The following is a 20,438-nucleotide window of genomic DNA, read 5'->3' as shown; positions in this document are numbered from 1 at the left end:
ATGTTTTTGTATTTAACTTTTGAGACCATTTATTGTGGACGAGAAGCCATGGCAACAAGCGACCGTGACGATCATCAACAAATTGATGACAGAAAAAGGGATTGAATCAATATGTATGCAGCATTTTCTCACTCCCTGCTCTTTGAAAAGCGACCCAGAAATCAAGAGCAGAAATGGCAAAGAGGCTTCAAGTGCGAGTCGGGGAAAGAGCATACAGAAACAAAGTGGACTTACTCTGCAGTGAATAATAAACCATCAGCGAACATGTGACTAAAAGGTGGGTAATTATATGGCTCCTGTTACGAGGAGTGATGAAAAATGTGTCACTGTGCACTTGATGGTGACTTTCATCATAACGGCAAGTCTGCTACTTACCGTATTTAAGCCACCCCACGTATAGGCCTTTTAAAAGTGACTTAAAATTGTTGAATTTTGCAATGTCTCGCGTATAAGCCCACCCCCCTGATTCACATCTTTCAACTCCATATTCATGGTTTTTAATAGGGAGTACACTCAGTACAGTTACTTTGAAGGAAAAATCTTAAGAAAAATCATCGTACATGGAATCTCTGAGATACTGTATGAATCAAAAGCACATTATTAGGGTCAATATCATAAAAAAGGTAGTATTTCATTCAGTAATGTCTTTTTTCTTACTAGAAAAACAGAAAATAACCAACAAATAGTAAATGTTAATTTGCCGAGATCTACTGGTGCAGAAGAGTATTGCAACGCTGTAAGTCTTTTTTGTGACAAATACGCCTGATATGCGAGTAAATTTGGTCCTAAGGTGTTTTAGGGAATGATAAATAATTTGAGCCGTCCCATCGACTGTGTGGTTAGCGTGTCGGCTTTGCAGTTCTAGGGGCGAGGGTTTGATCCCAGGTTAGTCCTAACCGTTTGGAGTTTGCATGCTCTCCGCGGATTTGTGTGGGTTTTCTCTGGGCACTCTGTTTCCCTCCCACATCCCATAAACATGCATGGTCAGCTGGTTGAACACTCTAAATTGCGCCTCAGCATGAGTGCAATCATGAATGGTTGTCCATCTCATTGTGCCCTGCGATTGGCTAGCCACCGATACTTATCTGGAGAGATTCGAGCACCCCCATGACCCTTGTGAGGATAAGTGGTTCAGAATATGAATGAATGAAAAAATAGGTTGAAATATTAGAGCCATGATAATCTATACAGTGACCATACTCATAACACAAAGGACTAATATCTTTCCCTAATGCAGTGCTACTCGGTGATTTTCTGTTGCGCCCTCTCAAAAGAAGATTTAAATGTTTTAGATTTTTTACCCAGCTTCGTAACAGAAAATCCTCTTCAGCAGTGCTAACCAATATGTTCCCCAATAGAAAACGTTTGCAGGGGAAATGTACAGTGTGTTTAAAAGCGCACGGCTATGCAATGTAAAATGGCATCTCAGAGTCTTTTGCCAGAAGCATCATTTGACCTTGTTCCCATTAGCTTGTATAAAATTCAGTCAAGTCTGTGGTCCCTTTATGTTTTCCAAGCTGAACTTGGGGTTTCGTAATGATTTTGTGCATGTGTATATGTGTGTTGGGGTAGCTGTACAAGTGGGTGAGTTTATCTGTCAAGCACAGTGCTCTATGAGTCTGACTCATGCAAGAGATAACGGAGTGGAGTGAGAGAACACAGCACACAGCTCACTGTTCTACACACATACACACACACCCCCGAGCACGCCCACACCAACCCACGCGCAAACATACTACGTTGATCCCACTGCGCAATGCATCTGGACATCGATGTTTGGTGTAATTTATTTAAGGCGAGGCAAAGTATGAAAGAATAAATGGAAAAAATCATCCAACATTAAATTGGAAAAACAAAGTACACATACACACATCCTCTCTCTTTTGTTACCATGACAATGATTCTTGCAGTTTTTGTTCCTTTTTGAAATGTGGGAAATGTGACCATAAACAGTTACCAAATAAAAAACTAATTTTAAAGCTGATGGAGCCACTGGTGTACATGAAAAGAATACCAATAGGATGAACAATTGTGATAAATAAAGGAACATGTGGCTTTCACTTTAATCAATTGGGCTTTATGTCCATTTAAAATGTCAATGTAAAGAAACCTGAACTTCATGTATGTACTGGACTGACTCAATTCTAGGAAGAAATGAAAAGTGAGAGTGCTCTTGATAAAAGGGGACAAAGGCTGCGTGACCATCTTCCATCTGGATGTCAGTCTCTGGTTTCACTTCTGGGATCAAATACTCTCAGAACACAATATGTGGGACAAGCATTCAAAGTAGCAGAGTCATGAAATAGTCATGAGTAGCAAAATTGACAGCTCAATCAGCTCAATGAAAACCTCTTAATTGACATTCTTAATCGATTTGAAGCGACATACAGTGGTACCTCGACATACGAGCAATTCGAGATACATAGGTGTAAAACTTTGAGCAAATAATTATCTTGAGATACGAGACACATTTCGAGATACAAGACACATTTCGAGATACGAGACACATTTCGAGATACAAGACACATTTCGAGATACGAGACACATTTCGAGATGTAAGACACATTTCGAGATACAAGAAAGCCAGGTGGCCAAGACGTGGGAGGTTGTTTATGATTTTAACACACTTTTTTCTTTGCCGCAACTCTTCCATGTGGAAAAGTTATCTACGAGCAATGGGCGCAGCTTTGCATTTTTTTCAGTGTTTTATTTTTCCCGTCACTCAGCGCGAATGGCGGAGCGATCGCTAATACGAGGAGTATATATTATTTCTCGTTGACAAGTGGTCCTGCGTTATCCTATTGTGAGGAGATTCGGGTGCCTCATTTTCGGAATATTTCGAAGGGAATACAAAAGGAAACAGCCCATCAATAGTGAAAGTCAGAGTGGAGGCTGGGCAAATAGAGCCATCCCGGGAGAAGAAAGGTATCAAACTTTAATACAAAATTAGAATGAAGTTTAGTGTAAGGTTATATTAAATTTATTTTTGAGTGTGTCTGCATCATAATCCAAGTTCATTTAAATTAGTTTATGTTATGTTACGACAGCGTTGCTATGAGAAAAGACCCTGCCACCCCCTCTGTCCGTCTCTCTCTCTCTCCCATTTGAAATTTGTATAGTTTTAGTACTATTAACACATTTTGATTAATACTAAACCACGAGTTATGTGTTATTTTGTTAATATATAGTGAATTAGAAGAAATAAAACATTTCCAATCCAATATCCTGTTTTTTGTGTTTTTTCAGAGGTTTGGAACAAATTCATTTGTTTTTAGTTTATTTCAATGGGAAACATTCGTTCGAGTTATGAGAATATCGACACACGAGTTCAGTCCCGGAACGAATTAAGCTTGTATCTCGAGGTACTACTGTATATGTTGTCTTAAGCCAATTTAAAGAAATAGCATAGTAGTGATAGGACAAAACTCATATCGTCACTCAACTCGATGTGGCAGGGTTACGAGACGATTTGTCACAATACAATATCAAAAAATAGTCCAACAGGCAGCCATTTAGCTAATTATATGTCAAGAGGGGCGGCTGCTTACGGTCACCGTCAGACTGACTCAGCCGGCAAAAATAGAATTGATTGTTAAAGTAAAAAATAAAATGTAATTTTAAAGGGTATTAGAGAGTTTTTTTTCCACAGAGGCCCAACACCGGAGGAGGCCAAGTCAGTAAAGCCAGTTAAAGCCGCGTTAAAATTCATGCTGGCAGACCGAGCATCATAAGGTAGCGAGCTTTAAAGGAGAAGTGTGAACACAGGACTTCATTATTGTTTACAGTTTTGTTTCTTTTGTATTTTAAGATGACATACTCTTTGTTAGTATGAGAAATATATTTCAATTCAGTGCAAGTGGACAGCGAGCTGCTTACGCTTCAAATTGATAAAATATCGTGTTGAATAATTGTGCTCCTCTCCAACTTCAACAAGGTGTCGCTACATTGAATATGCATGATTAAAGTCAATGCTTCGGGGAGTGCATCCTTGCCAGTCTTTGTATCATGATCCAATCCTTTTCAGTCTTTGTATCGTGATCCAATTCTTTTTAAAGTCAACGTGTGTGTATGTGTGTATGTATGTATGTGTGTATGTATGTATGTATATATGTGTGTATGTATGTATGTATATATGTGTGTATGTATGTATGTATATATATGTGTATGTATGTATGTATATATGTGTGTATGTATGTATGTATGTATGTATATATATATATATGTGTGTATGTATGTATATATATGTGTGTGTATGTATGTATGTATGTATGTATATATATATATATGTGTGTATGTATGTATATATATGTGTGTGTATGTATGTATGTATGTGTGTGTATGTATGTATATATGTATGTATATGTATGTGTGTATGTATGTATGTATGTATGTATCGTGATCCAATTTATTTCGAAGTCAACGTGCATTCTGAACGATATTTGTCTTATTTATATATATATATATATATATATATATATATATATATATATATATATATATATATATATATATATATATATATATATATATATAAATAAGACAAATATCGTTCAGAATGCACGTTGACTTCGAAATAAATTGGATCACGATATATATATATATATATATATATATATATATATATATATATATATATATATATATATATATATATATATATAAATAAGACAAATATCGTTCAGAATGCACGTTGACTTCGAAATAAAGTGGATCACGATACAAAGACTGGCAAGGCGACCTTATAGTGGACAGCGTCGCCCTTATCCAAAAATAGAGCTCTTTGGGTGGCTAAGGCAGATGGACGGCGCGGAAGAGCGAAATTGAGGTTTAATTTCCCCCAAAAACATGACGGCTATAAAGATGAAGAATGTGGTCTCAGTACTTCTAGACATCGGCAAGATAATTTCGATGGGGCTCAGGGTTATGAACAAAGTGTCCCAGAGATTGCTGAAAAATGGTCATAGTCATCGAATATGGCAATCGTCTTGACAGTGTACATGTAGTATATTTGTACAAAAAGGAAACAGCGGTCACAACTCTCCATCACCATCTTTCTTGGTGCTGAAAACCTCTCACAAAAAAGCTCCTCCTGCCCTTACTACGGCGCCTCCTGAAGATTCCATCAATGATGCCTCCTAAATCTGATGAGGAGGAATTGGAGGATATGTAAAACAGACCGGATAGCCGCTATCGAGGACTGGAGTTGGCCACCCCTGGTATAGTGGTTCACTCACTTCGGTGTGGACAGGTGCAAGTTTGATTCCTGTTGGTGGCAGTGTCATTGTGATGCGAGAGGTTCTTTGACTCTCGGTGTGTCCTACATTCATTTTCCGTTTCTGAGAATAATTGTTTTTGCTATATTACACCTTGTTTTAATGTATTGTATAACTCTGCTCTATAATATGCATATACGAGCCTGCTATGGATACAAACAATGCAGGGTTGAAGATTGAAGAAGCCATGGAAGAAATGGGCGTAACCACTGATGCAGGAAAGAGATTATGACATGGGTGATTGCTGAAATATCTTCTCTTCTGGCGGGTACTGGTCCCCTGTCTGATGACATAACTAAGAAACTCTTTATAAAGCAATAACTGGTCAACTGTAACTGAAGGTGTGGTATTTGTGTGCTCAATAAAAAGCCTGCGAAATGGATAAAGGTTAAAAGTCTCAGCGCGGACCATGAGACGGCTGACGGCTTTTCCCTTTGAAAAGGTCACCAAAGAAAGCACGTGGTTGTCATCTTTGCATATTCACAGGGCAACAGTCTTATCCGGGAAGAGGTGCAAAAGTTCTACCACAACGCGTTTCACTTATCCCATTAAGGCTTGTGCTGGGACCTCTAGTGGTTATTTTTGTAGCAATCGGCAGGATATAGTTGGAGTTGACTGCTAGTCAATTGGAGACAAACTATACGTAGTTTGGGGATGTAGATGTAGAAAGAAACTGAAGTACCCAGAGAAAACCCACGCAGGCACAGAGAGAATATGAGAACTTCAAATGCAAAGCTGGTATTATATAGGTAGAATTCTTCTAATCAAAATTATCCACATGAACAAGCGTGTCTTTTTATGGGCATGTTCGTTTAGTCAGGAATCTCTTGGGATATCTACATTCCAAGGCATGCCCACTCTGCATGGATGTGTCACTTTCATTGACAAGCTACGATCTACCAAAAGAAATATGTAACTAAGTCACATTTTTCTTCATATTTATGAGTCTCAAGAGAGAACGACGCTGAAAACAGCTTATGAGATTCTAAACATGAGAAATGATCACACTTCACGTCACATCCCAGTAGAGACATTCACAAGCCATTTGCAGCTTCTGCAAGGTGGCACATTGGTTAAATCAACAGCATCGCTGCAAGGCATGATTGAGCAGGTAGGCACTTGGTACAAACACACATACAGGGAAGACAGCTTGCTACAACTGATTGTTAGCAATGTATTAATCATCAAAACAATCAAGGCTAGTAATGAACCCGCCATTAGCCGGTGAAAGTGTGTAGTGTTCAACACCTAGCTCTTATTAGTTTTAATTGTACCAGATCAAAAGAAATTGTTAATTCATTTATTCGTTAATTTATATCCAACATAATATTTGTGGGGCAGCTCGGCGGATGAGTTGTTAGGGCGTGAGCCTTACACTGGGTTCAAATCCAGATCGGTCCAGATGTGTGGAGTTTGCATGTTCTTCCTGGGCCTGTGTGGGTTTTTTCTGGGTACTCCGGGTTCCTCCCACATTTCTGACATGGACTTTTTTCTTCAGCATTGTCCACAAGTTCTCAACGGGGTTTAAGTCAGGACTTTGAGAAGGCCATTCGAAAATCTTAATTCTAGCCTGATTTAACCATTCGATTACCACTTTTGATGTGTTTGGGGTCATTTTCCTGTTGGAAACCCAACTGCCCCCAAGATCCAATCTTCGGGCTGATGACTTCAGGTCAGTGGTCTCAAACCGATTCCACATAGGGCCGTAGTGGGTCCTGGTCTTTGTTCCAACCGGTCCAGTGCCGACATTTTAACCAATCAGGTGTCTTCTAAAATAAGTAGCACCTGACTCTAATTAACTGATTACACTTGCAAAAGGTGTATCCTTGTTGAGTTGGAATGAAAACCTGTACCCACTGCGGCCCTTTGAGGACCGGTTCCTGACCACTGCTTTAGGTTATCTTGAAGAATTTAAAGGTAATCCTCCTTCTTCATTATCCCATTTACTCTCTGTAAAGCACCAGTTCCATTGGCAGCAAAACAGCGCCACAGGATAACCCTCTCAGTCCATGCAGATGCAAAACACGCTTGATTGTGGACACTGACACCTGTGTTCCAGCAGCTTCTATTTCTTGGCAGCTCCTGTTTTTGGTGATTCTCGGTTGAATCTTCACCCTCCTGACCAATTTTCTCTCAGCAGCAGGTGATCGCGTGTGTTTTCTTCCTGATCATGGCAGTGACAAAACAGTGACAGGCACTTTATACTCACAAACATTTTTTGCACTGTTGCTATTTGGGCCCTGCAGCTGCTCTGAAATGCCTCCAAGTGAGTTTCCTGACTTGTTCAAGTCAAGGATTTGCTGGTTCAGATTAATGCCGAGCTCCTTTGACTTTCCCATTGTAGCGTTTGTGGGTGTTTGCATCCAAAGAGTTCTATTTAAATGGCCTCAGAGAAGTCACCAGCTATAGTCACCCATAATCACTTACAAGAAGTTAAGAGGCCATGCTATTAAGCGTATTTCACTGACAACTTTCTAAGTCACCAAAATTGCTTATTCGTGTTCCTGTATGTATATTTTTGTTTTGATCACTTTTTCTGTTAACCCATAATAAAGTCATAAAAGAACCAAACTTCATGAATGTTTTTGTGACAAAGAAGTATCTCTTCCAATCACTATCAGAGAAAAATCAGAGTTGTAGAAATAACTGGAAACTTAAGAGAGCTTTGACATTATGTTCTTCACAAGTGTATGTAAACTTTTGACCACAACTGTATAAGAGGAAACCTTTTCACCAAGCTAGTATCTTAGAAGTGCAATCAGTAGATTTCATTCTTCTTGTTTTAGCAGAAACCTCATTGGTTAAACTGTTTTTGTTGGATCAGTTGGAACAAAAACCTGCACCCACAGCGGCCCTAGAGGACCGGTTTGCCCACCCCTTGTCTAGCCTCTACTAACACGTGCTCAACTATCCAATGGTCCCACTCTCTCACTGACTAAAATGGTTGCCAATCGTTTAGAATTCGTGCTGATTTTTATTCTCTCTTTTTTAATGTAACCTTCTGCGTTGCAAGCATAGCAGAAAACTCTGTCCTTATTTCACATAAGAGATCCCTTGTGGGTAGGAGATTAAATAGAATTATTCAAGCAGGAACAAAATTGTGTGGGAGAAGGTAGGATTAGTATGACCATTAGAGGAGGGAAAACATGTACATGTTTGGGCCTACTTTCCATCAAATGCTGGTGATTTGATCAGAATAACTGTTGGGTGATCTGACAATCAAATAGCAAGCACTGCTTGTTGACTTAAACTTTTGTCTATTTCTTGTCTAATAAGTGTAGCTCCCAATTGATTTCTTGTTGAATCTATAATGAACCATGCCATTAACATCCGTGTAGTCTACTGGTTTAGGCTGGCTTCTCTACCAGATGACCATACAGACCTTCAGGGATCAAGTACAAAAAATAGATTAAACTGACCAAAAACTCATCACAATTTAAATATTAGGAGTTAGTCAGTGCAAATAAACCTACAGCTGACCCACATAAGAACGACCTGAGACAAATAGATGTTGACAATAGATGCATCACATTCATGCAAACAAACAAGCAAAAAGTTGCTATTATAACAACATATTGTTGACAAGCAAAAAATGAAATTAATAAAGCATTGATTCCTTTTTTTAAAGAAATATTTGTCAATGATTTTTATTTATTGGCTAAATTGTCTGCCACCCAGGCTCAACTTCACCCCTGATCCTCATAACCATGAAACGAGAAATTGATAGAAATAGTTACTTAGTGTTAACATGTGTGTCCTGTTTAAACACCGGCCTTCTCCCAGTGAGAAATTACGATGTATCCGACCACCAATGACCGCTGTGATTGCTGGGCAGCAATAGCAACACAGGGCCATGTCCCTGAGGTGTTCTCTGTAAACACAATTGGGTCCTATCAAGCCTGTGTTATCACTGGTATGGCTCATCCTTTTATTCCCTAAAAAACAAACACATTTAGAAAAATATTTTATTTCAAGGGCAGCCTGGTGGGCGAGTGGTTAGAGTGTTGGCCTCTCAGATCTGGGATCTTGGCTTCAAATCCAGGTCCCTCCACCTGTCCGGAGTTTGAATGTACTCTCTGGGCCTGCGTGGGTTTCCCCTGGGTACTCCGGTTCCCTCCGAAAACATGCCTGGTAGGCTGATTGGACACTCTAAATTGCCCATAGGTATGGGTGTGTGTGTGCATGGTTGTCTGTCTCCTTGTGCCCTGCAATTGAATGTGTCCACTGCCTCTGGCCTGGAGTCAGCTGGGATAGACTCCAGCACCCCCTGTGATCCTAATGAGGATAAAGCAATTCCGAAAATGAAAAACAAATGCAATTTTGTTTTCAATTTTAAAATGACATGTTACTTTCCCAGTCATTTTATTGCGCAAAGGAAGGATGCGTAAAGGACAGACGATAAAGGTTGTAGATGTGGAGCAGGTATATTTAGGCTATACTGTGCTGCAGCAGCCCACTGGGATTGGCGACCGAACAAGCAAATGAAAATAGAAATGGGAGCAGAGGCACAAAATGAGATGGAAATAAAGAGAGCAGGGAAGTCAGGAGACAGGGCACATGGAATGAGTTATCAAATTATATAGTCTAGATTAACATCAGAAACTCTATTAATCATGAGTAAAGGATATTTGTCTTAATACCCACATTTCTTTCTGTGACTGCCTCGTTGTGTAGAGGTTCACTCGCCTAACTTTGGTATGGGCTTGTGTGGGCTCGATTCCCACTGGTGGCAATGAGTGTGAGAGTACAGATGGTCCTGACTCTCTGTGTGCCCTCGGGCTGACTGGTGACCAATCTAGGGTGTAGTGGAAGTAATAGTAGGCTGGAACGATTTCAAAATGAAATAGTGGTTACATTTGAGGGGATTTCATAAATTGGATCTTGTTTTCGTATTATTGTGTCACCCATCTGTTCTCTATGTCTCTGCATTTAGGTCCCCTTTCTTTGCTCATTTCTTGTTGCGTTTTTGTGAATGTCACGTCAGTGTGCGCCCCAGGTATGTTTGATTCCATTCCTTTTGGTTCAATTTTGCAATTTCGGATTCCCTGCTTTTGTTTTTGCACTTTGTGTTTAATCTCTTTAAAACCGTTTGAGTACACCATATGCTTGCCTGCCTATTTCCATTGGTCCATCACATCCACACGCCCGCACTATGTGAGAGAAGGACACAACCACATACAACCAAGGCAGGGGGGTTTTCTTGAGCGTATGTGCATCATAGTTCGCTAGGGACAAGTCTAGACGCCATCTGAACCGTGACCGGACGTTTGGTCGCCGGTCTTTTGGACGCCGGTATTTAGGTCACCGGTCTTTTGGTCGCCGGTCTTTTGGTGCCTTTAGGTCGCCGGTCTTTTGGTGCCTTTAGGTCGCCGGTCAAATGGTGACAAAGAGTTTACTGTTGAAACCAGCTCTCAAAATTATATTCATGATAGAGAGTTTAATATCTAATAGAGAGAGTTTAATATCTAATAGAGAGAGTTTAATATCTAAGAGAGAGAGAGTTTAATATCTAAGAGTGAGAGAGAAATTTTAATATCTAAGAGAGAGAGAGAGAAATTTTAATATCTAAGAGAGAGAGAGAGAGAAATTTTAATATCTAAGAGAGAGAGTTTAATCTCTAAGTACTGTTTAATATCTAAGTACTGTTTAATATCTACGTGCATTTGATCGGCGACCAAAAGGGACCAAAAGACCGGCGACCAAACGTCCGGTCACGTGGGCACCTAGAGGGCACACCCTGGATTGGTTGCCAGCCAATCCCACAGCACAAGGAGACAGACAACCATTTGAGAGTTTACTGTTGAAACCAGCTCTCAAAATTATATTCATGAGAGAGAGTTTAATATCTAAATACCTACAGTTTTCAACAGTACTTAGATATTAAACAGTAATTTGATATTAAACAGTACTTAGATATTAAACAATACTTAGATATTAAACAGTACTTAGATATTAAACAGTACTTAGATATTAAACAGTACTTAGATGTTAAACAGTACTTAGATATTAAACAGTACTTAGATATTAAACAGTACTTCGATATTAAACAGTACTTAGATATTAAACAGTACTTAGATATTTAACAGTACTTAGATATTAAACAGCACTTAGATATTGAACAGTATTTAAATATTAAATAGTACTTAGATATTAAACAGTACTTAGATATTAAACAGTAATTAGATATTAAACAGTACTTAGATATTAAACTCTCTCTCTTAGATATTAAACTCTCTCTCTTAGATATTAAACAGTACTTAGATATTAAACTCTCTCTTAGATATTATACAGTACTTAGATATTAAACTCTCTCTCTTAGATATTAAACTCTCTCTCTTAGATATTAAACTCTCTCCCTCTTAGATATTAAACTCTCTCTCTTAGAATTAAACAGTACTTAGATATTAAACTCTCTCTCTCTTAGATATTATACAGTACTTAGATATTAAACTCTCTCTCTTAGATATTAAACTCTCGCCCTCTTAGATATTAAACTCTCTCTCTTAGATATTAAACTCTCTCTCTTACATATTATACAGTACTTAGATATTAAACTCTCTCTCTTAGATATTAAACTCTCTCTCTTCGATATTAAACTCTCTCTCTTAGATATTAAACTCTGTCCCATGAATATAATTTTGAGATTTCAACAGTAAACTCTCTGTCACCATTTGACCGGCAACCAAAAGCGACCAGAATACCGGTGACCAAAAGACCGGCGGCAAAAAGGGACCAAAAGACTGGCGAACAAACATCCGAGTACCCGTCTGAACAGGCCATGAGAAGTCAGAAGGAGCTGAAGCAACACAGTCATTGTCGCAGTTTCTTCTTCATAGGTACATTAGATGGATTTATTTACATTTTTGATATGGGCATGACTCTAGATCATTTGATGTCGGTTAGCGAGTAGTATGTTACCCCTAAGTACCTTTTTCATAGGTTTAGTGCCCCAGAAGAGTGAGAACTAGAGCTTAATAATTGTAGCAAATTTGGGAGTTGTTTTGTATTTCTAGTGCAAATTCCAATATTTACATCTAGCTTCAAATAGGGACTCCTGTAGTTACTATGGGAAATCATGTTCTCACTACCTCAGAGATTGCTTGTCCTAGGTTGAGACAATGCAGCCTTCAAGACTTGAATGTATACTGTCAGCAAACACAGTAAGTGCCATTTCCCTTTACACAAGTCACAAAGAGGGAGCCTCATTGCATGTGAAGCATACTGTCAGAGCATCTGTGAAAGTGAGCTGTAAACTCACTGACATCCCATATGGCCCCTGCATGACTTATTCACCTGCTGTCTGCCTGAAGGAAACACTAGCTTCTTCACCCCTCACTCACCTAAGTGGCAAGTGATGATGGGGGAAAAAAACACAATTGATTCCACATCGCCATGTCAAGTGCGAAGGAACCACAAAATCATTACATGGAATGAAGTTCAAAGATCAAAAATTGGAATCTTGGCTAAATTGTTTTTGTAAAAACTCAATTTTACAGAAAATTAATTGAGGAAATCTCAGAGAGGGCTCTTCTCATTGGTAGAAATAGAATCTGGATCCTGTTGTCATAAATTTGATCAGTAATTTGGACAACTGGTTGCATGTTCTCACTGTGCGTGCGTAGGTTTTCTCCGGGTACTCTGGTTTCCTCCCCCATCCCCAGAACATGGTTGGTAGGCAGGTTGAACACTCTAAATTGTCCCTAGGTAGTAGGAGTGTGACTGTGAATGGTCTCCTTGTGCCATGTGATTGTCTGGCCACCAACTCAGGGTGTCCCCTGACCTGGTGCCCAGAAGTTAGCTGGGATAGGCTACAGCACCCGCCTACAAGGATAAGCGGTTTGGAAAATGAATTAATCAAAAAAGGTTCAGTCATTTTCATATTAACGGCTTTTGTAACCTGCAAATTTCGAATGTAGAAGCATTCGTAAGTAGAGTTACAACTGTACATGTTAACTTAGCCCTTTGCCTGTGTCAGAAATAAAAAGGTGTGAAATAATGAAAAATTCTATTTACATGATGTTATTTTCCGTCAAATTACTGTATAAGCAATTTTACCTCGGGGTTGTCGTTCCATTTTAAAACTATCACAAGCCTATATATAGGTCATCACTCTCGCCACACATCTGGTACATCGACAGGCATAACTTGGGTATAAGAACAACAAAAATGCTAACTGAACCAGGAACAACATACTCTATTCCTCATTGTCCTAAAAAAATCATTTATGAATCCAAATTCTATGGAAAAATGTTCCCCTATTTATATCTATCCTAATGAGGCCATGCAGCCTGATGTCTCCAGAGTGCAAGCGCATACACAAATGACGGTGAACCAATACTTTCACTGATAATTAGCATGATTATATTTCTCTTGTAACATATGTTCAGCAAGGCAGCCAGGCAGAAGCAACCAGTAAACATGCATCAGATAGGATCACTAATGCTAATGGCAACGCTTTCCATGGAAAGCCACAGAATCATGCATTCCATCAATTAATGATTCTCACAGGGAAAAGGCTGTTATCTCGCTTGCTAGCATCTTCTCCAATGAAGACCACTATAAACATGTTGTGGGAACATGCCATTATTCTAGTTTAATGCAACATTAAATTAAAAAAAACTGCTGGAAATCTAGCAAATCACATATAGTATATATCCAATAAGTCATGCAGTTCATCAGGGACTTTTTGAATACTATAAAAGATATTTACGTACTTCCCCATTATTTTAATAACCATCTTAATACAAATAAATGTACAATTAGGGAAAATCCAAAAAGGAGTCATTAACAGTTTTGATAAATATAATGTATTAATAGATAACCATTCAATTTTTGCAGGAGTTGGAGGACTGACTGTTTTGGGTAGTGGTTTATCATATAAATTAAGATCGACATTTTAAAGATATACATTGTTATTCATTATTATTTGGTGAAACTCATTCATCCATGCCAAATTCAGGCCTGGAAAAAGTCACTCATGTTTGACGAGGACGAGTTGCGATATGTATTAAACTTCACAACAAATTAGAGAAAATATTTTGTGGTTTTATGCCTGACTGCAGTTTTTAAATAAATTTTTGGGTGAAGAGTCCTAAATGGGTCTTGATTTTTCTCTATCATGTAAAGATTTTTTCTGCCACATCTTACTTGCTTACTACAGTTTATGCATACTTTCTAAAAACAAAAAGTCCTTTCTACACACTTCATTCAGTTCACAGTATTACATTTAATTGGGGGTCAAATTTTGATTTTTTTAAGTCATGTGCAATGTTCTGCTTTTTTTCTAAATAGGGTTTAAGTTGACAGCCCAGGGTTTGGGTGGTTAGTGCGTTAGTGCGTTGACCTTGCAGGTCTGGGGTGCAAGATTCAATTCCAGGTCGATCCTCAACGCTGGTCTTGCATGGGTCCTCTGGCTACTCCATTTCCCTACCACATCTCGAAATTTCCCGTAGGTAGTAAGAGTGTGAGGGTGAATCTCCTAGTGCCCTGTGATTGTCTGTCCAATGCCTAGTGTCCATAGATAGCTAGATTGGCTCCTGCACATCTGCGACCCTTGTGAGGCTAAGCAGTTCAGAAAATAAATCAATGTTTTGAGTTGCTATGGTTGACCACCCCAGCACACGCATAAAAAGAAACCCCAGCACTGGTTTTAACCATTGACAAGAAATTGCCAGCGACAACTCTAGGGCTTGTACTTAGGCAGCAAGGGACCATCAATTTGGAAAAAAAATTTGGTATCTTTGGAAAAATTGATAAGCCAAGATTTTTTTTTTGTTTATTTATGTTGATTTCTTTTCATTTTATCTTCCATAGCGCACATCCTCAAGGGGTTGCAGGGGTTGTTGGTGCCTAACCCAGCTGACTTCGCGCAAAAGGCAGACTACACGCTAGACTAGTCACCAGTCAGCCTTAAGGTACACAGAGACAAATGACCATACACACTTAAATCATACCGCCACCAGCAGGAATCGAGCTCACACTTGTCCATACCAAAGTCGAGCAAGTGAACCTTTACACCATGAGGGGGCCTGTTTGTTTATGTTTAGGGTCAAAATTTTGATAATTTGTATGAAAAGTAGTTTTCAGGATTTGCCATAATAAAAGATGGGGTACTGTGGTCTGCTTTGTCTAAATTGCCTCTTCTTTCAAATCTGATGGATATGTGAAACATATTAATAATTGCACATCTCCTCCTTTTATTTCAGGGTGTCTATGACTTTGGTCCTGGATTTGGTGCAGGCCAATCGGGAGTTAATTCTCTACCGGTAATTAGTAAAATAATAAAATGGGCCCTCGTGTGAAATTCTGTGTGAATGTTATTGCACTTTGCAAATCAGATTCCTTTCAAATATCACTTGAGACACTGCGGGTATCACATTGCACCGTAACTTTTATCTGAGTCACCCACTGCTTCTGTTATGCAATTGTATGTGTAATCTGGTTCTATCTTGTATTGGGATGGTCCTGCAACAAACTTCTTTTTTTAAGCGGGTACCTGATCTTGAATTAAATATGGTGAATGGACTGTCAGAAACAACACAAATTTGGTAGCTATCTACAAAGAGACCTGTTATATGACACACTGGTTGGCACATTGCGTTTATGGATGAGATGTCAAGTATATATAGCCCTAGGAACTGAGCACTGAAAGAAATAACAAAAAAAGTGCCAAGTGGTGGTACGTCCTTCCTTAAAAAGGCTTGTCATTTCCACTAGAGGGCTCATAACCCTAATAAAAATAAAACATCTCAACTCATGCTTGCATTATTTGTTTTTTCTTTGGTATGAGAACAAAAACAGAACATTTGCACATTTGCAAATGCCATCAGGCCTACTGGAAATATATGTGGAGATAGACTCTAAGGCACTGGTGTCAAAGTGGCGGCCCCGGGCCAAATATGGCCCACTGAATCATTTTGTGTGGCCCGAGTAAGTCAATGATGAGTGCCAACTTTCTGTTTTATGATTAAATTCTAGTGAAGATTGTAAATTATTTCCTGTGTTTCCTCATTTTAAATCAATAATTGCAAACAATGTGCTAATTTCAATGTCCACAAATGATCTATCAATTAGCACGATCGAGAAAGCTGTCAATTTATTAATAGTTTAATTTTGGCAGCCTAGTTGGAAGACATAACGGCCCGTGGTAATTGAAACTACCACGTGGCCCGCGACAAAAATTGAGTTTGACACACCTGCTCTAAGGCATTAAAAAAAAAAAACAAGAATCCTAATAAATTATAAGAAAAAAGATACAGGTATATTAGGTTCAATGAGACTGTTTAAGACCCCCATATCCAAAATATTGTTAGCCATTAAAATGATCAGAAAATAATAAATAGATAATTCATTGCAGCCTTAAATGTCGTAAAACCGTACTTACGAAGCAGAGTGACCGCTTGTGAATTGTTCAGATTCAATTCAAAGACTAGTGTTGTTTTCAGTATAATATAACTCTTGTCTTAAAACTTCAACTGGGAGTTACAATAATCCAATGAGAATGGGTCACTTTCGGCTAAACTGTTGTTTGTTGAGTTCCATACTATCTATCATAAAGCACCCAAAGCCTAATTTTTGCATGCAAGTCAAAGCATAAAATTGGCTGCACACTGGCTGTCTCTGAACAACTTGTAAATCGGATCACTTCTGTATTCATTTCATTACCAGTTGTTAGAGATTTCTGAGTAATAGTGATCAATTAGAGGCAAGCATTATAGCCTAACCGTTGCAGATGTAATTCAGAATTTTAACTGTAACCACTGTTTGTCTTGCTTCTATTGCATTAACATTGTAATCATATTTAACATGTTGTGTTAAATGACCCTGTGTTTTTTCATGTTTTCATTTAATAACAGTGATTTTCCCCTTGTAATGAGGGTTAAGAGTTCCAAAATGATTCTTCACACAGAACGGAAATGATAATAATTGAGCAACATGAAGGCCAACAGTTTGACATTGGAAAATAATGACTGCCAGGAAAACAGTTTAACCATCAAGGTTCCTGTGTTTCTACCGCAAAGGACACAACAAAATTCAAGGCCTATTGTTATGCACAAATATGCACATGCCACATTCTTATTTTTAAAAAAAATGTTCTTAGCGTGTATTTTAGGCTATTCAATGCCATTGTGTAGGACCATCTAGAAACATTTAAAATGTAATTCCAGCGTTAGCGAGCATTTTTATGATTTGATTAATCATATATAAAGCATTCACTACATTTCTGGGCTGTGCACATTACCTTCAAACATCCTTCTAAAAAGGAAACGTCTGATTGGCTGATGTGAGAAAGACATGGAGGTAGCAGACGGGAATAATGGGTGACAGTCTTGTGAATACTAAACAGGTAATCCGGCTGAAAAAATATACTTCAAAAGGGGCTCCCTCTTTTGCAAGGATGTTCCAACAACAATTCCTATAATAACCAAACCCAGCAGGACGTGAGTCATATAGATATCAGCAACAAAACATCCCACATATATGAGTTTAGAGATGAGTGGGTGTACATGTGCACGTGTGTGTATGTGGAAGAGGAGGACTCACCTTCCGTGGGTGAGGTTGTCAGTCGTTTGCACAGTCCCTCGACACCCCCGTAGTCCTCCTGGAGCTTGACCACCGCCTCAGTGCCGCGCAGCTCCATGAGCGAGCGCAGTTCCATGAGCGAGCAACCAAAGCCTGCCACGTGGTTGGCGCCCTCATTTCTTTGGTTCTTGGCATAAAAATCGCTGTTGGACATGTCCCCCATGATGCCAACCGGAGGGTTATTGCTAATAGGGATGGGATCAGTTTCCAAAGCAGAATTCAAGTAGACAAAAAGTAATGATAATAAATGGGTATGTCACTTGTGGAGATATTAAAAAGGAGGGCAAAATCCAATTATAGAAGCATCTGTTTCAGTAGCAGAGCAGAAGAAGAAGGCAGAGGAGGATGGGAGAGGTTGCCAGCAAAGCACAGACTGGGGAGTATCCAGGTGAGCGTCGGACGGCCCCTGTGGTCAGTTCCTGAGAAGGTTGCGAGGCTTGGAGAATGTGAGGGCTCAGGCTCACCACGGCTGCAGTCCAGACCCGCTCCATGTGTGGCTTCCCATTGCTACGATGCGGCTGCCGCCTCTACATGGTGGTCCTCCCCATTCTGATAGAGAGATGGAAGGAGAGAGGGGGTTAGTTCCGAGAGGACAGAAGGTGAAGGACAGCGCGGGAGGGGTCGTTTCGCGCAGAGGTACAACCACAGCCCACCACTGCGGTAACTCCGCCACTTCTGTGTCGATGGAGCGTTGCTGACAGAGCTGCTAACCTCATTCTGAGGACAACTAGAGAGAGGGAGAGCGAGAGAGCGCGGCAGGCGAGAAGACAAGGATGAGGAGGAGAGAAGAGGATGCTCCTCTCGGATGCGGCGAAAGAGGTGGTGTGCGCATGGGGGCGGGAGGCTGGGCGCCGCTCTGACGACAAAATGGAAGAGGAGGCATGCACTGTTCCTGGGGAGGATATGCTGGGAGAAGTGGCCGGGAGGCGGTCCCTGTGGCGTCACACATCTCATCTGAGTCTCTTTCATTGGAAGCCGTCAGTTCAAAATGACAAGAAAATACATGCAATATGTAATGCTGCGAGTATTTTATTGCATTCTAACTTCTTAGATACTGTTCATTGATTCCTGCATAATTGGTTTGCCACATACCAGTGCTGCTGATCATTTTCACATCGGTGCCGTATAGAACATGCCTAGAACTACTTTTGTATTTATTAACATATGATTGTCTCTCCTAAACATTGTATTTGGGGTTGTTTGTTTTGATACTACATACATCGCTTCTGTTCACAGTCACATGTGTATACTTATATCTCATTCTGAACTGCTTTTATATATATATATATATATATATATATATATATATATATATATATATATATATATATATATATATATATATATATATATATATATATATATATATATATATATATATATATATATATATATATATATATATATATATATATATATATATATATATATATATATATATATATATATATATATATATATATATATATATATATATATATATATATATATATATAAGATCTCAAACATACTCAACGTGTGTGACATGTTCAGGGAGTATAGTGACCCTGCAAGTACAGGGATGGTATCAGCTTCCAGGAATTGTGTGCAGATCGTTGCAACATGGGGCTAACCATTATCATTCGGCAAGGGAAGATGATGTTCTTGCATGCATGGCACAAAAAGGGCCTTCAGGATCTCCTCCTGTTATTTGTTGTTTCCAAATTCCATGAATAAAATTCACCTGTGTCTTTCATCCAGGACATTCATCTGCTGACACCATCTTCACCACAGGTCACTCTCTCCTCACAGTAGTATTAAATAAAAATGAAAAATAAAAAAAGCTCACCCACATTACATGACACATGCTGTTTGCCATCTGCCCTGAACAAGCTGGAATTAATCCATGAAAAGAACACCTTTCCAACATGCCAGAAGCCAATGAATGTGAACATTTGCCCACTCAAGATGGTTAAGAGGACAAACTGGAATAAGGTCGAGACTACAATGTGGACGACAGGCATGCAGAAGAGCTTGCCTGAGATGGTTTCTTACGGTTTGTGCAGAAATTCTTTGGTTATGTGAACAGCAGCAGCAGCATTTTGAGTGGCTTGTCTGGAGGAAGTACACTTCCTTTGATAATGTAAAAATATATCCTCACAATTGTTGCAGGGGTGCTTGAGCCTATCCCAGCCATGTGCACCAGGTGGGGTACACCCTGGATTTGTGGCCAGTTAAGGAAACAGATATCCATTCATGCTCACACGCATGCGTAGGGTCAATTTAGTGTTCAAGTCGCCTATCATGCATGTTTTTGGGATGTGATAGGAAACCGGAGTACACTGAGAAATTCCACGCAAGCCCAGGGAGAACATCCAAACTCCCACAGGACGGTACAAACCTGGAATTGAACCCGCGATCCCAGAACTGTGAGGCATGTGTATATTACATAGAAATTACATCTCTGACATATTTGTGTACATTCAATAAAATACAATAATTAATCATATGCATAATGTTTTTACTAACGTTTAATTTTAAAGAATGGATATTTTTCCAATTCTTGCTTGGTGTGTGCTAAATTGCAAGACTTGATCCAGCTAA

General features: G+C 39.2%; 1 protein-coding gene across 8 annotated transcripts in view; it reads right to left on the bottom strand.

The window, feature by feature from the left end:
- Positions 1-20,438, bottom strand: part of atp2b2 (ATPase plasma membrane Ca2+ transporting 2) — a 102,375-nt gene that overhangs the window by 55,732 nt on the left and 26,205 nt on the right. For 3 of the 8 annotated variants that reach the window (XM_077727044.1, XM_077727045.1, XM_077727047.1), the window contains exon 1: positions 17,817-18,694. In XM_077727044.1, the coding sequence (XP_077583170.1) occupies positions 17,817-18,018 (202 nt within the window). In that variant the 5' untranslated portion in view covers positions 18,019-18,694. Of the gene's footprint in view, positions 1-17,816; positions 18,726-20,438 lie in introns of those variants that run through there. The other 5 variants (XM_077727043.1, XM_077727041.1, XM_077727042.1 and 2 more) reach the window with 4 other exon arrangements.

Source organism: Stigmatopora nigra, chromosome 10 (genome assembly GCF_051989575.1).
Source record: "Stigmatopora nigra isolate UIUO_SnigA chromosome 10, RoL_Snig_1.1, whole genome shotgun sequence".
In the NCBI taxonomy this organism is placed as follows: domain Eukaryota; kingdom Metazoa; phylum Chordata; class Actinopteri; order Syngnathiformes; family Syngnathidae; genus Stigmatopora; species Stigmatopora nigra.
This window is presented reverse-complemented; position numbering and strand designations above follow the sequence as displayed.